Source organism: Stegostoma tigrinum, chromosome 11 (genome assembly GCF_030684315.1).
Source record: "Stegostoma tigrinum isolate sSteTig4 chromosome 11, sSteTig4.hap1, whole genome shotgun sequence".
NCBI lineage: Eukaryota > Metazoa > Chordata > Chondrichthyes > Orectolobiformes > Stegostomatidae > Stegostoma > Stegostoma tigrinum.
This window is the reverse complement of record NC_081364.1, coordinates 25651617-25666303: the sequence shown is the minus strand read 5'-3', so window position 1 is coordinate 25666303 and position 14687 is coordinate 25651617. Positions and strand designations below refer to the sequence as shown.

Below are 14687 nucleotides of genomic sequence, written 5' to 3'. Positions count from 1 at the left end.
CCCTGTAAGCACTGGAGATGGGCAACAAAATACTGGCCTCGACACTGACACCCATATCCCTTGAATGAATTTTTAAAAAGTCTTTTGCAAGTTTTAGTCCAAGAAATAATGAGATCTGTACTGGCTTAAATATATCCCCTGTATTAGTCTCCTGAGCTAAATTGACAGGATCTGAAATTTTGTTAGTTTAGTTTTGCGAGGAACAATCAAAATGATTTGCTTTAGCAAACACTGCATTTTCTTGATGCTTTAATGTCTCTGATCCATATGGTCTTTGAAATGCTTAATCAGTCTTCTACTCCCTGACAGCCTCAAACGCAACTTAAATGCATTTTGTATGCTGTTTCTTGCTTTCTAACCATGTGTTGCCTTCCTTTTCAGGAAAGAATACTAATGTTAATTGTCCTCTAAATTTGATTCTGCTTATTGCTGTCTGAGCTCACGGTTTAAAATGTTCCAGATGTTGCAAATGTGTATGTTTCCCCCTTAAGTCTTCAACAGATTATTCTTTCATAGTCCTTGCCATAGAACATTCTGACTATTGAGTTATTACTCCATTTGAACAAAAGCGTATCTCTCTGTCTATCTGCTCATGTACAGTTGCCCAGGAATTTAACACAAATTTATATTTGGCTATGAACTGTTAAGCTGATCTATCAAAAGTGGAAGTTGAGGTATAGCAATATGGCTGACCTTATTTCAGAACCTCCAATTTTAATCCCTTCCTCAAGTACAATTTTTTTAACGTACAATGGCTAGCTATCTCTCCTGACCTAATGGCTTGATAATGATAATACAAACTTGTGTTTAGGATTAATCTATTCATCACTCTCCTGGCGTGCACACGTATCTAAACAGACCCAGAAGTAGTAGAGAATTCCAACAAATTTGAGATACACTTTGCAGTTATTAATATACAACATGGAATGAGAGAAGACATGCATTTTTCACAATGAAATCATTATGTGGTCATCTGAAGAGACTAACATTCGTGCTGTAAGCCATTGACCACTCACAGGACCATAAGCCCACATAAATGATGAACAATAGATACATTTGTCATCTTGTTTCAGCACATCCTGTAGACTCCAATAGGTCTTTGCAGCACAAAGCATTCGGTTGTGTTGAACAATTACTTGAGTGAGTTGCTTATTTAGTGAGTTTCCAATTAAAATAAAGTTTTATATGCAACCAGTGCAACATCTGTCATGCTTACACGCTGGAAGTTTCTGGACAGCTACAAGGAAAATAGTTTCTGGTTTCTTATCAGAAAAATAGGCCTGTAGAAACAGCAAATTAAAACTGGAGTTATAAAAGGAAGCTGAAATAATGAAAATGGTCTTAAGATGTGAAATGTGACCAAATTCCCTTTTCAATGCAAGTTAAAGTAACTGAAGTAATTCTGGTGCTTGTTCACTGTCATGTGTATAATCTGAATAAGGAGAAGTTCATAGTTTATAGCACCACATCCAAATCAGTATTTACTATACTGTTAGGGTTACATGTCATTTTTCAAACTTTTTTGTACACTATGCAACTGAAATTTGATTGTCAATGTGCATGACGTTCTGTTCTGCATTTATTCGCTGAAGACGAGAGATAAGAGTCAAAATTCAACATTTTGGTTGTTAAAATTTGCTTTTATCTAGCTTTGTCAATGATCATTTCAGTCTACTTCTTCAATCCTGCCTAAGTTAGGCATAATCTGCAAATGTGTCCAAAATGCATTGAGTTTATGATCATTACTGGTTGATATAAATCAGAGCCAGCGTTGACAGATGGCTGATCTGCATGTCTCTAATTTCACAACTGAGGAACTATTCTTACCTAATTTCATTGATCCTGCCATGTTGCTCAATGATACAATACTGGAATAAACATAAGAACATAAAAAAAATCAAAACAACGCCACTAGGATTACGAGAAATTATTCATCTGCTATCTGAAGTCATCTAGTCTTCTTTTCAGTCTTTTTATGGTCTGTAAGATAAGTTAGTTGTGGAAACCCATTGGAAGTGTTGTTTGCATTTAGATGACTTGTAACTTTATTTATAAAAGGATGCTGAAAAGATGAAAATGTAAAGTAGACTTCTACTGCTAATTATTTTTTCGAGCTTGAAGTTGCTATATGCCTTATGTCTTCTCTCTTCCAATAAATTCTCGCAATCCTATATCACTTTTACAACAAGCCCAAGCTATTTCTATGCAATTATTTTGCAGTTTTATATTGGGTTTCATTATCTTAAATATATGCAATAGGCATTATTTTAGAATTTGATCAAAGGTTTTCCATGATATTGGATATGCTGTATCCAAATACTTTTTCAAAACTTAGTAGGTGTGTCATTTCCTCCAAGTATCAAGAAGGTTGAACACAGGTTCTTCCAAGTTCTTTTTAAAAAGAACAATCAAATGTGAAAATATGGTTTTTCGCATCATGCCTTTGCTAGCTTAAGGCCTGACAGTTCTAATGTTCTCTGCTCCACAACTATGCAATAAAAATAGATGTTGAAAATGGTAGGAAGGTTGACCTAAACCTTGGTCAATGGGTTGACCTTTAAAGAGGGACATGAAGGCTAAGAAAGACATAGAAGGATTTACGAAATCTCTACCATTTAGAGAAATCCATGCAGCTTTGTCATGCTATATGAACTATTTAGTGAAGAAAATTGTGGTGGGGCAAAATTCCAATGTTTATGTAGCCACAGGATTGTTTGACCTTAGGCCCCAATTGCCATTTGATGATAAGCAGTCATAGCAATTGTTCAAAATGGTGGCACATAATGTCACAAATCTCCAAGGAGATTAGCAAACAAGTTTCAAAAGTATTTGTTTAGAAGAGGTATTTTCCTACACTCAGAATACCTTAAATTGTGCCAATTAATCACTGGTATTTGTTTTATTTCAGCTGTGTTGTTGATGAGATGGATTTTTCAGGCATGGAATTGGATGAAGCTCTCAGAAAGTTCCAGGCACACATTCGGGTCCAAGGAGAAGCACAGAAAGTAGAACGTCTCATTGAGGCTTTCAGGTATTGTGGTTCATTGTCTGCATGGTTCTTGATAAATTATTCTTGTATTCCCAATGCAGGTAATAGTTGACAAGATTTTTTTTCTTCTGTGACTAAGCAACTTGGCGATTTTAAAAAAACAATTTTGCTCCCTGCAAGAGCGAGAGGGTAGTCTAATGTCCTGTCCTTCTACTGTAGCCCTGTTTTTTGTTGTTCAAATAATTACCCAATTCCTTTTCAAAGTCACAATCAACACTCCAGTAGCAAATTTATGATCCTAATTGCTCTGTGCATGAAAAAGCTTTTACTCGTGTTGTCCTGTGTTTTTGCCAATCACCTTAAATTGATGTCAATTTGTTCTCTATCCTTGCCCTCATAGAAGGTTTATCACTGTCTATCTCTCTAGACCCCTCATAATTTCAAATACTTCCACAAATGTCCTACAACCTTCTAAGGCCCTCATGTCCTGTCTAATGTGTGTTGTGCAGAGTTGAACAAAATATTGGAGCTGAGCGAGTGATTTGTAAAGGTTACGTTTTGAATTTTTAGCACCTGTGTAAAATCCCTATCCAGGAGTGCATTTTCACATCAAATCCAGGGGATATCTCAATTCTCAAGGTTGTTGTTGAGAGAGAATATTTTATTGCACCTTTTTATGTATGAGGTTTTGCTTTCACCTCCATCTGCTTTGGGGAGTGGGGAAGAGAATGGGTTCAGTGTAAGAGATGGAAAAACAGCAAAATATTTACCTATTTTTGTTTTCTGTTAACAAAGTGCTAGATGCTAGAACTTCAAATGTGTAGAATGATCTTGGGCATTAAGATCATACAATTTGCACCATCCAGAAGGGTGTGATAGGTGCTGTCTGGGGCAAGGAGCTTTAGAACGTTTTGAGCTATTAACAGGTAAGGTTGGACAAAGCTTCTCTAATTGATTCCACGCAGTTTCCAGTGTGTTGGAAGAAAATTCCTGTCAAGTTTATTTTTTCATACTGTGCCTTGACTTTACATCTTTGACTCAAGATTTTCTATTGTGAAGGATCCATTGACTGTAACCTTACAGATTATCCAACTCATCCTATATGCTGTGTATGATGGCACATCCAAGAGCCTTGTGTGTAAACAGCATACAAACCTGCTGTCCTGAAAATAAAAGCCAAGAGGAGGAAATTTTTAAAATTATGAAATGCTGTATTGATCAACTTGAAGTATTGTTTTTATTAATTCAGTATCATAATGACATTTCGAGTACATCAGTTAGGTTATGGTCTGACCAACAAACGAAAAAGAACTGCTATAGTTTTTTTTTGCACTAAATTGCAGAACATTTCTCATGATACTTTCCTCACAACCTGTTAAAAGGTGTTATTACAGACCTCTGGAGCAGGTGGAACTTGAACCCGTGACTCCTGATCCAGAGGTAAGGACACCAACACAATACCACAAGAGTCCTTGGAACATTTTCTCAAAATCCAGTGATTGAAATTACAGTCAGCTGAGAAGCCCAACCTCAGTAATTGATGTGTTGTTCTTCTGTGCTTTTTTAAAAAAAATTTAAAATAGCTGCTTCTTGCCAATTGCCTTTTGGCACCCATCCAAGCTTACTTACCTTGAGGTTCCTCCGCCCCTGTCGTAAGTTTCATTCATGATTCCAGTCATGCCTTCCACCAGCTCATCCGTTCCACATATGCTATTAGCATTCAGTTCTACCTGCCCACTTGTCATAACTCTCTTCAGTTGCAACTCTGCTTGTCTTCTTCTAACAAAGCCTTTTTTTTAAAGAAAATGAAACTCTTATCTTTGCTTCCCCACCCTAACCTGATTGACATTATCCTCAATTGGCCAGCCTCCCATCTTCCTCCTGCTATGAATTTCAGATCATTCTCAACATATGTTGCCCATGAGTTATCCAACACCACGTTCCACTTGGCCATCACCCATACTTGATGCCCTACATTAGTTTCCTGAACTCTAATGTATGAATTTTAAAAAATATTATCCTTACTTTTAAACCCTATGAATTTGGCTTTCCTTACTTTGTAACCTTACTCAGTGAATAAAGCATTTTGGGATCCCCCCCAGTTGCAAATTCAGACATTTTTTCTATATTTCCTATAATTCATTTTTGTTTTAAATAACATGCAAACAGAAGTGTGTGTGTGTGTGTGTGTGTGTGTGTGTGTGTAGATAACGTATGCAATGCTGTAATTTTTTACTGCAACGAAGGTATTCTTTCTCATTGTAGCTGTTGTGTTAAGAATCAAGAATCATAGAATCCCTACAGTGTGAAAACAGGCCCTTCGGCCCAACGAGTCCACACCAACCCTTGGAGCAGCCCACCCAGACCCATCCCCCTATAACCTACCTAATCTACAGACCCCTGAACACTACAGGCAATTTATCATGACCAATCCACCTAACCTGCACATGTTTTGGACTGTGGGAGGAAACCGGAGCACCCGGAGGAAACCCACACAGACACGGGGAGAATGTGCAAACTCCACACAGACATTGGCCCAAGGGTGGAATTGAACCCAGGTCCCTGGCACTGTGAGGCAGCAGTGCTAACCACTGAGCCACCGTGTCACCCAAATGTTAATGGTAGCCTGATAATCAATTGGTTAACAAAGATTGATTGGAGACTGAGAGATCCAGGAAGGTGAGGGATGTGCTGGAGATGGCCCAGGTGAACTGAAGGTTGGGGTGGAAGGTGTTGGTGAAGTGGATGAACTGTTCGAGCTCCTCTGGCGAGCAAGATGCGGCGCCGATACAGTCATCAATGTAATGGAGGAAGAGGTGGGGTTTGGGGCCTGTGTGGGTGCAGAAGAGGGACTGTTCCACGTAACCTACAAAGAGGCAGGCATAGCTGGGGCCCATGCGGGTGCCCATGGCCACCCCTTTAGTCTGTAGGAAGTGGGAGGAGTCGAAAGAGAAGTTGTTGAGGGTGAGGATGAGTTCGGCTAGGCGGATGAGGGTGTCTGTGGAGGGGGACTGGTCGGGCCTGCGGGACAGGAAGAAGCGGAGGGCCTTGAGACCATCTGCATGTGGAATGCAGGGGTATAGGGACTGGACTACCACGGTGAAAATGAGGTGTTGGGGGCCAGGGAATTTGAAGTCCTGGAGGAGGTGGAGGGTGTGGGTGGTGTCACGGACGTAGGTAGGGAGTTCCTGGACCAAAGGGGAGAAAATGGAGTCCAGATGGGTGGAGATGAGTTCGGTGGGGCAGGAGCAGTCTGAGACGATGGGTCGACCAAGGCAGGCAGGTTTGTGGATTTTGGGAAGGAGATAGAAACGGGCCGTGCGGGGTTGGGGAACAGTGAGGTTGGAGGCTGTGGGTGGGAGGTCCCCTGAGGTGATGAGGTCATGAATGGTGTTGGAGATGATGGTTTGGTGCTCGGGTGTGGGGTCATGATCGAGGGGGCGGTAGGAGGTGGTGTCGGAGAGTTGGCGTCTGGCCTCGGCAATGTAGAGGTCAGTGCGCCATACTACCTCTCAGTCTCCATCTCAGGCTACCACCTTGTTACTGATGTCCATTTCAAGCCCACCAACTCCCACAGCTACCTAGAATACACCTCCCCCACCCACCCTCCTGCAAAAATTCCATCCCCTATTCCCAATTCCTCTGCCTCCGCCGCATCTGCTCCCACGATAAGACATTCCACTCCCGCACATCCCAGGTGTCCAAGTTCTTCAAGGACCGCAACTTGCCCCCCCACAGTGATCGAGAATGCCCTTGACCGCGTCTCCCGCGTTTCCTGCAACACATCCCTCACACCCCGCCCCCGCCACAACCGCCCAAAGAGGATCCCCCTCGTTCTCACACACCACCCCACCAACCTCCGGATACAACGCATCATCCTCCGACACTTCCGCCATCTACAATCTGACCCCACCACCCAAGACATTTTTCCATCCCGTCCCTTGTCTGCTTTCCAGAGAGACCACTCTCTCTGTGACTCCCTTGTTTGCTCCACACTGCCCTCCAACCCCATCACACCCGGCACCTTCCCCTGCCAACCGCAGGAAATGCTACACTTGCCCCCACACCTCCTCCCTCACCCCTATCCCAGGCCCCAAGATGACTTTCCATATTTAGCAGAGGTTCACCTGCACATCTGCCAATGTGATATACTGCATCCATTGTACCCGGTGTGGCTCCCTCTACATTGGGGAAACCAAGCGGAGGCTTGGGGACCGCTCAGTTCGCAACAAACAACTGCACCTCCCAGTCGCAAACCATTTCCACTCCCACTCCCATTCTTTAGATGACATGTCCATCATGGGCCTCCTGCAGTGCCACAATGATGCCACCCAAAGGTTGCAGGAACAGCAACTCATATTCCGCTTGGGAACCCTGCAGCCTAATGGTATCAATGTGGACTTCTCGAGCTTCCAAATCTCCCCTTTCCCCCACCGCATCCCTAAACCAGCCCAGTTTGTCCCGTCCCCCCACTGCACCACACAACCAGCCCAGATCTTCCCCTCCACCCACTGCATCCCAAAACCAGTCCAACCTGTCTCTGCCTCCCTAACCTGTTCTTCCTCTCACCCATCCCTTCCTCCCACCCCAAGCCGCACCCCCATCTACCTACTGACCTCATCCCACCTCCTTGACCTGTCCATCTTCCCTGGACTGACCTATCCCCTCCCTACCTCCCCACCTATACTCTCCTCTCCACCTATACTGTCCTCTCCACCTATGTTCTTTTCTCTCCATCTTCGGTCCGCCTCCCCCTCTCTCCCTATTTATTCCAGAACCCTCACCCCATCCCCCTCTCTGAAGGAGGGTCTAGGCCCGAAACGTCAGCTTTTGTGCTCCTGAGATGCTGCTTGGCCTGCTGTGTTCATCTAGCCTCACATTTTATTATGCAGGTTTTATCTGTTGGGTTCCTTTAGCAATAACACATTATTGACTTTACAGGCTTGGAATCAAGGTAGCCAGACCTTGGACTAAAAGACTACCTTAAACTTTGACTACAAACAAACCATGCCATTCCTTAAAAGTCAATAGCATCAGTTGAACTCTACATTAAGGATTCAGCATGCACCAAACTCTTACCCATCTCTTAACGATTCCCCATCCCTTCTTCACACACTTGTTTCTTAATCTCAGTTATCTTATATTTATGTACATCACTGCTCCCTTCAGGTGTCATTCCATTCATGGGGCCAAGGGGAAAAGGCGGGTATTATTTTCAAGGCAAATATCCCAACAGTAGACATCACAAATATATTCTGCAATAAAGTTGTTTTAGTTTGACTGCTTTGAAGCTGAAAGTGAAAACAATAATAAAATACTGAGGTTAAAAAAAAGTACAGCCAGTGACTGCAGAGCTGTGATTAGAGTAGTATTCAGTTTGTTGAGACAAAGCAGTTCTTCTGCTCACAGATTCTATCTCTCCTGTGCTAGCTGATCCAGCCATGGGTTCCCACTGCTTCTGTAGAGACGGAATTAATGAATGGAGGGGCAGCAAAGGCAGTTGGGAGGGAAACTAATTAGAGCAGTTCCCCTCATTGAACCAAGGCAGGGTCTCTTCAGCTGCACTGATGCCAATTGTGCGAAGTATTTGGAAATCATAGAGAAGAATCCAGAAGTGATGCAAGAGAAAGGAGTCTCCACTAGTTACGAGGCTAGAGGAATAGGTGTATGTTCCCTACTTGTTCTAAGCCTTCTCCTAAAATCCCAAACCTATCTGTGCTCCCATGTTGGACTGGGCATGGCAGTACTTGTAGTAGTTAGGTGCAGAGAGGGAGAGGAGGAGGTTGATTTTTGGATGCAAACTGAAGGAAGGGCTGAGAGATTGGGATCTGCTTAGAGAGGGCAGGCACAAATGTGTTTGTGTGGCTGAGTCAGAAGGAGGGCACGAGTGTGGAAACAGTTTGGGAAAAGATTATTACTTTGAGAGCTGCTGCATACAACTACTGATGCTACCTTTCTATTGATATAATATTACAGCATGTGAAACATCATTGATCTCTTCTGTTGTAGCCAAAGATACTGTATCTGCAATTCGGGGGTCGTGCGACAGTTCCGGAATCCTGATACCATCTTCATCCTAGCCTTTGCAATCATTTTGTTGAACACAGACATGTACAGCCCCAATGTGAAACCAGAACGGAAAATGAAATTGGAAGATTTTATCAAGAATTTGCGAGGTTAGTATTATAAAGATCTTGTTTTGAAGTGTGTTTTTCATGACGAGAACACCCTTTTTTTGTTTGTAAACTAGCTCTATCCATTACGGTGAAAAATCATGTTTAAAGTGATGATTGTGGCACAGCATGGAAATTATTTCAGTTAAAACCTGTGTAAGTAATATGCAAATCTGAGGAACATTGTCCAGGTTGGGGACCCTCAAGGATAGATGTCAATATCTTGTCTGTGGAATTAGCAAATATGAATGTAAGATAAACGTATTCCGATCATTCTGGATATGCCTTTAAACCATTGTTTAAATTCAGAATCTGTGGACTGTCAACTAGCTGCTGATGTTTTTTCTGCTAAATCCATCTTCTGTAGCCCAGAAGCAGACTTGTAAATCAACTGTTACATAGGGTTTATAGGCCTGATATAGAAAATTGATTTCTCAGCTTAAACATGAATCTTGATCTCTTGCAATTCAAATTAAAAGAATACTATTAAAGTAGATTCAATAATGTATAACTCTTGCACAGTGGATACAAGCTGAGTCAATGAATGAAAATTTTTCTTTAAACATAGATAATCACTGGCTTAAAATGGATTGTGTTCACCTTCTATGCCATATATTCTCCTGTTTATTCACTTTAAAGAAAGGCATGCAATCTTATTTCAATGTTATTTTCAACCTTACTTTCAATTTGTCAAATATGTTTAAATCGTGTTGTAGTTGAGTCCATGAATGTGTATTGAGCAGTCGGAGAAATGAATTCAGAACGTTTAAAGTTAAATTACTGAAAGAATATCTCATTATTTCATGTTTAGCTCACTTAGTGTATAAGTGGAAGGAGGAATTGCAGAGGTAATGACATATTACAGATTATTTGCTGACTTGTGCAAATAGTCGAAGAATGCAGACACACTGAGGATAAAGTGGTCAGAGTGAGATCTGTCAGGCTCTGGTTGACAAATGTTTTGAGGTTAAAGGAGATGGGTGATGGAAGGATTTGTAGCTGTGAATGTGAAAGACTGGACTGGTGTTGAACACAGAGACTGAATAAATAAAAGGACAAAGAAAATTCCAGTGAATAAAAAGAAAATCAACCCAAAGATTGTCTACTTTCTCACTTTTAAGGCTACCAGGGAAAACAAAAACATGAGATTGAAGATGATCAGATTTTCCATCTGATCTTGAAATCAAGGAGCTGAGATCCTGAGATGCATTTGGCAGTAACCAGCAGAAATTGGCATCAATTGTGTTATCAAGTGCCACTTGTACATCAATAATCTTTTTGCTATGCCCACCAAGGCCACAAGCCTCCCAAATTCTGTTATTTAAATTAGAGCCAAAGAACTAATTCAAGAGGTGAGCAGAGAGTGACTGGCATTTACAGAAGCAACATTTGACCAGGTGTGGCGTGAAGGAGCCCGAGCAAAATTCAAGTCAGTGGGAATTGGTGGGGGAGGGAACTCCTCACGGGTTCGAGTCATATCTAGCACAAAAGGTGTTGAAGGCCAATCACCCCAGCGCTGGGAGATAGCTGCATGACCCCCTTGGGGTAGTACCCTAGCCCCAAAGCCATTTACCATCTTCAATGACTTATCGATTAACATTAGGTCAAAAGTGGGGATGTTCACTGACGATTGTACAATGTTCCTAGAGTACCATTCATGGCAAATTATACTGAAGCAGTTTCTAAATGCACTAAGATATTTCTAAACGCACAACATTAAGCCTTGGGATGATAAGTAGCAAGAAACATTTTTTGTTAGACAAGGGTCAGGTAATGACCATCCCCAACAAGCGAGGATCTAGCCATTCCCCTGTGATATTCAATTCCATTATGACCTCTGAACCCCGACCATCAACATCCTGAGGCTTGCTCAGCGGAAACTCAATTGGAATAGCCATATCAATAATGAGATCGATAAGGTCAGAAGCTGGGAGTTCTGCAGCAAGCCGCTTATCATCTGACTCTCCAAAGCTTGTTCATCGACAGGAATGTAATGGAATAATCTGCACGCGGCTGTATGAGTACAGCTCCAGTATCAGTCCAGAAACTCAACACAATTGAAAACTAGGCAGCCACTTGATTGGCACTCCTTTATGATAAACTTTCAATTCCTCCAACTTTGGCTCATGGTGCCAGCAGGATGTACCATATGTTAGATGCTCTGCAGCAACTTGCCAAGCCACCTTCCCAACATGTGACCTATACCAGCTTGAAGAGCAAGGGGAGCAAACACATGGGAAGAACTCCACCTGGAATTTCTCCTCCAAGACACAGGAATCCTGTTTTGGAACTGTTGCAATTTTTTTCACTATCTCTGAGTCAAAACCCTGCAACTTCCTCCTGAACTGTGCAGAGGGTGACTGTGCATCAGATGGGCAACAAATGCAGCCTTTGCCAGGTCTGTTTACATTCCATGACAGAATTTTAAAAAGGCATCATTGGCAGAATGGCTATTGTAAGATTCTAAGATTGCTTCATAATACTGAATGATAATGACCATTTCTGTGTTGTTAGTACTGCAGCAAAATCAAAAATATTACTTATGAACTTACGGCAGAATTTTCTGTTTGTCATTTGTTTTAAGAAGCCTTGTTTTCTGGTGTTGTACAGATTCTCAGGCGCCCAACACCTCCAATGTCTTGACAGTAAATGTTAACATGCCCACAGAAATTGTAGCAATCAAGCCTAAGACTACTCACATCGTTCAAGTATGCATACATTCTTTCCAGCTAGGTCATTGCACAGCTGTCAAGAAACTTGAATTGTGTGCTTTTTCTGGAACCTTATCCCGCAAACTGTTTATATTGCTGCTGTTGAAATGGAATCGTTTTCTTAATTTTTGGTCTATATTATATTGAGATGTTTGAAGCTTTTTACGAGTCTAATGTATATACATTGTTGCAGCAAAGTTTGATCTGTACAAAGGTACCTTCTATCACTGTTCAGCTACAGGAACAAAAATATATTATTTAAGTACGTACTTGTAGGAGGCTAATCAGGATTGTTGTCATGCAGGGGTGGACGATGGGGAAGACATCCCTCGAGAAATGCTTACAGGAATTTATGAACGAATCCGCAAAAGGGAATTGAAAACCAATGAGGATCATGTCTCCCAGGTTCAGAAGGTTGAGAAGTTGATTGTAGGCAAGAAACCAGTAAGTTCATATGCAGACACATTATGGAAAAGTATAAAGTTAATAGCAAGTTTGGAATTTAGACAAAGCCATTCAAAAGGTGAGATGAATGTAAAATGTTCTGTGCAGGCCTGAGCCGTGGGTGTTTTGTCTTTAACCTGTAAATGTTCCATTGTATCAGCACATTGTTCTGCAAATAGTTTAATTTTAGTGATGATTTGAAGTAATTTTCTGTCAAAAGACAATTCCTGAGTGGTTTATTGGTGATTACTAATCTGTCATAGAATGTCTACATTAAGGTTTTTTGTGGTCAGTTAAACATGGAAAAGGTTAGCTCATATGTGGGGTTGAAAAATTGCTTTGTGTGAAACATGCACAAAATATTTAAAATTGACCATGAAATTCCTCCCTCAGCAGAATGGTTCTCTGTCATTGATGGTTAGAAGTTACTTTAACTTATAACAAAATTACAAGAAGCAATAAAATGTCACCAAGAGGAAACTGCAAACAGATTATTAGAACTTGGGTCTGAAAATCTTTGTAGCAACCTACTAAACATTTGGTTTGACAACTCTGAGAAGGTGCAAAGCTACACAAGTGAAGCGTCATTCAGACCTAAAAATTTGAAGTTTCATATGGTATTCAGCTTGTTAACACCTACAAAAGACTTGCTGTCGCACTAAATTTACAATGGCATATACATGAAGGTAATAAAACGGGGGGAGGGATAAAAACCCACAATTCTATAAGCTGATTTCCCAGTTACCATGGCTTGTGGCACTGTAGTGGAACATTTAAGTGTTGCTGAGAAATTGGATGGTGATTGCTCTGTCTGCCCATTGTGTGTTTCATATTATTTTTCAGATGGCCCAGAGTGCTTTGGATTAAAATGGACGGAAGCCACGTTTTAACAGAATCGATAGAAATTAAATGCAAATTATCACCATTGTGATTTATGTAGTTTGTGTTTAAAAAAAAGTATTCTGTCACAGTTATGGGCAATTCACCTGTTTGTGTGATTACTGTCTGATTCTAAGATCAGCAATGGATTGTAACTGCAGTGGATACAGCATGAGGCAGGCCCTAACAGCTGCAATTATCATGATTCTTGAACATATTATCCACAACTCAAAGCAGACCTGAGGTGCTTTATAATACATCCCAAGAAGAATATCAAGATCACGTAGTTCAGCTGCCTAGCGCAAAATGTCACCATTCAGAGCACTTAACAGAGGAATTGCACAGAATGAGATGGATCTCCCATAGTTAAGGAAGAATTGGACCCTAATTATCAGGAGGGTGTTTCCGTTATACTGACATTTAAACCAATATCGCAAGCTCTTGTTGAGTTAATCTTTAATGAACTGCCACATCTGCTCATTGGTCACTGAATGACTTGGCTGCAAACTGGACTTGTAGCAGGCAGGGGAACCAGTCTGGGTAAATGACTTAGTTGACCTCATCACTAATTGTTGGAGATGTATCTGTCAATGACACTATTAGTCAAAGTGACCACTACATTGCCTATTTGGAGACTCAGTCCTTTCTTAATATAGATGGCATTCCCACAGTGCTAAATGAGATTAAAAGCAAATCATGTAGCTTAAACCTGAGCATGTGTGTTGCTATGGGCCATTAGCAACAGCGAAATTGTACATCTCTTTAACCTATAGCCCATGGCCTAGCATGTCCTCCTTGTCATTATTGACTACTGCTGCTGCCATTACCACCAGATGTAACCAACTCATGGATCAGGTCAAAACTCAGCAGTCCTGCCATATGCAGTCATGTGACTGGCAATTAGCCTTTTGAAAGAAAGACAGGATCCATGAACAACAACTCACTTCAATAGTGGTGGAGCTTACCACACAAATGCAAAAAAATGCAAAGCTGAAGTTGGAACTGTCTAACAGATGCTCTTTCTTGAGCTCCTCCTGAAGACACGATCATCATTTGTTTGTCTTTCACCAATTCAATTCATTCCAGCTGGCATCCAGAAGTGACTGATAACACAGAACTTGACATATTAAAGGTAGAAGTTCATGAAATGTACTTGTGCCTGTAGCCATTATAAAAAGGGCGAGTAATGTAGGAGGTTGCGTTTACTGATATCATTAGCACTGCTGGAATTTAGGAGGCTGTTGTTTCATTGAACGTTGCATAAAAAAAACATATGCTAGTTGAAGACTTCCTTTCAGTTAGTGGTCACATTGCTAATGAGCTGTGTCAAGGTGGTGTCCTGCAATGTATAAAAGAGGAGACGAAGAAAGTATGATGACAAAAGGGGTGTAATATTAACCCTGAACTCCAGTGTCACCCCCAAGTTCCACCCTTATATTCTGAAGCCTCAGGATATTGAGTGTGATCTGTTCAACTTGATTTAATTGGGCT

At 41.3% G+C, this 14687-nt stretch overlaps 1 protein-coding gene across 6 annotated transcripts in view; it reads left to right on the top strand.

The window, feature by feature from the left end:
- Positions 1-14687, top strand: part of iqsec1b (IQ motif and Sec7 domain ArfGEF 1b) — a 427454-nt gene that overhangs the window by 389257 nt on the left and 23510 nt on the right. For all 6 annotated transcript variants that reach the window (XM_048547583.2, XM_048547582.2, XM_048547586.2 and 3 more), the window contains 3 exons: positions 2909-3031; positions 8999-9165; positions 12178-12317. In XM_048547583.2, the coding sequence (XP_048403540.1) occupies positions 2909-3031; positions 8999-9165; positions 12178-12317 (430 nt within the window). The remainder of the gene's footprint in view (positions 1-2908; positions 3032-8998; positions 9166-12177; positions 12318-14687) is intronic.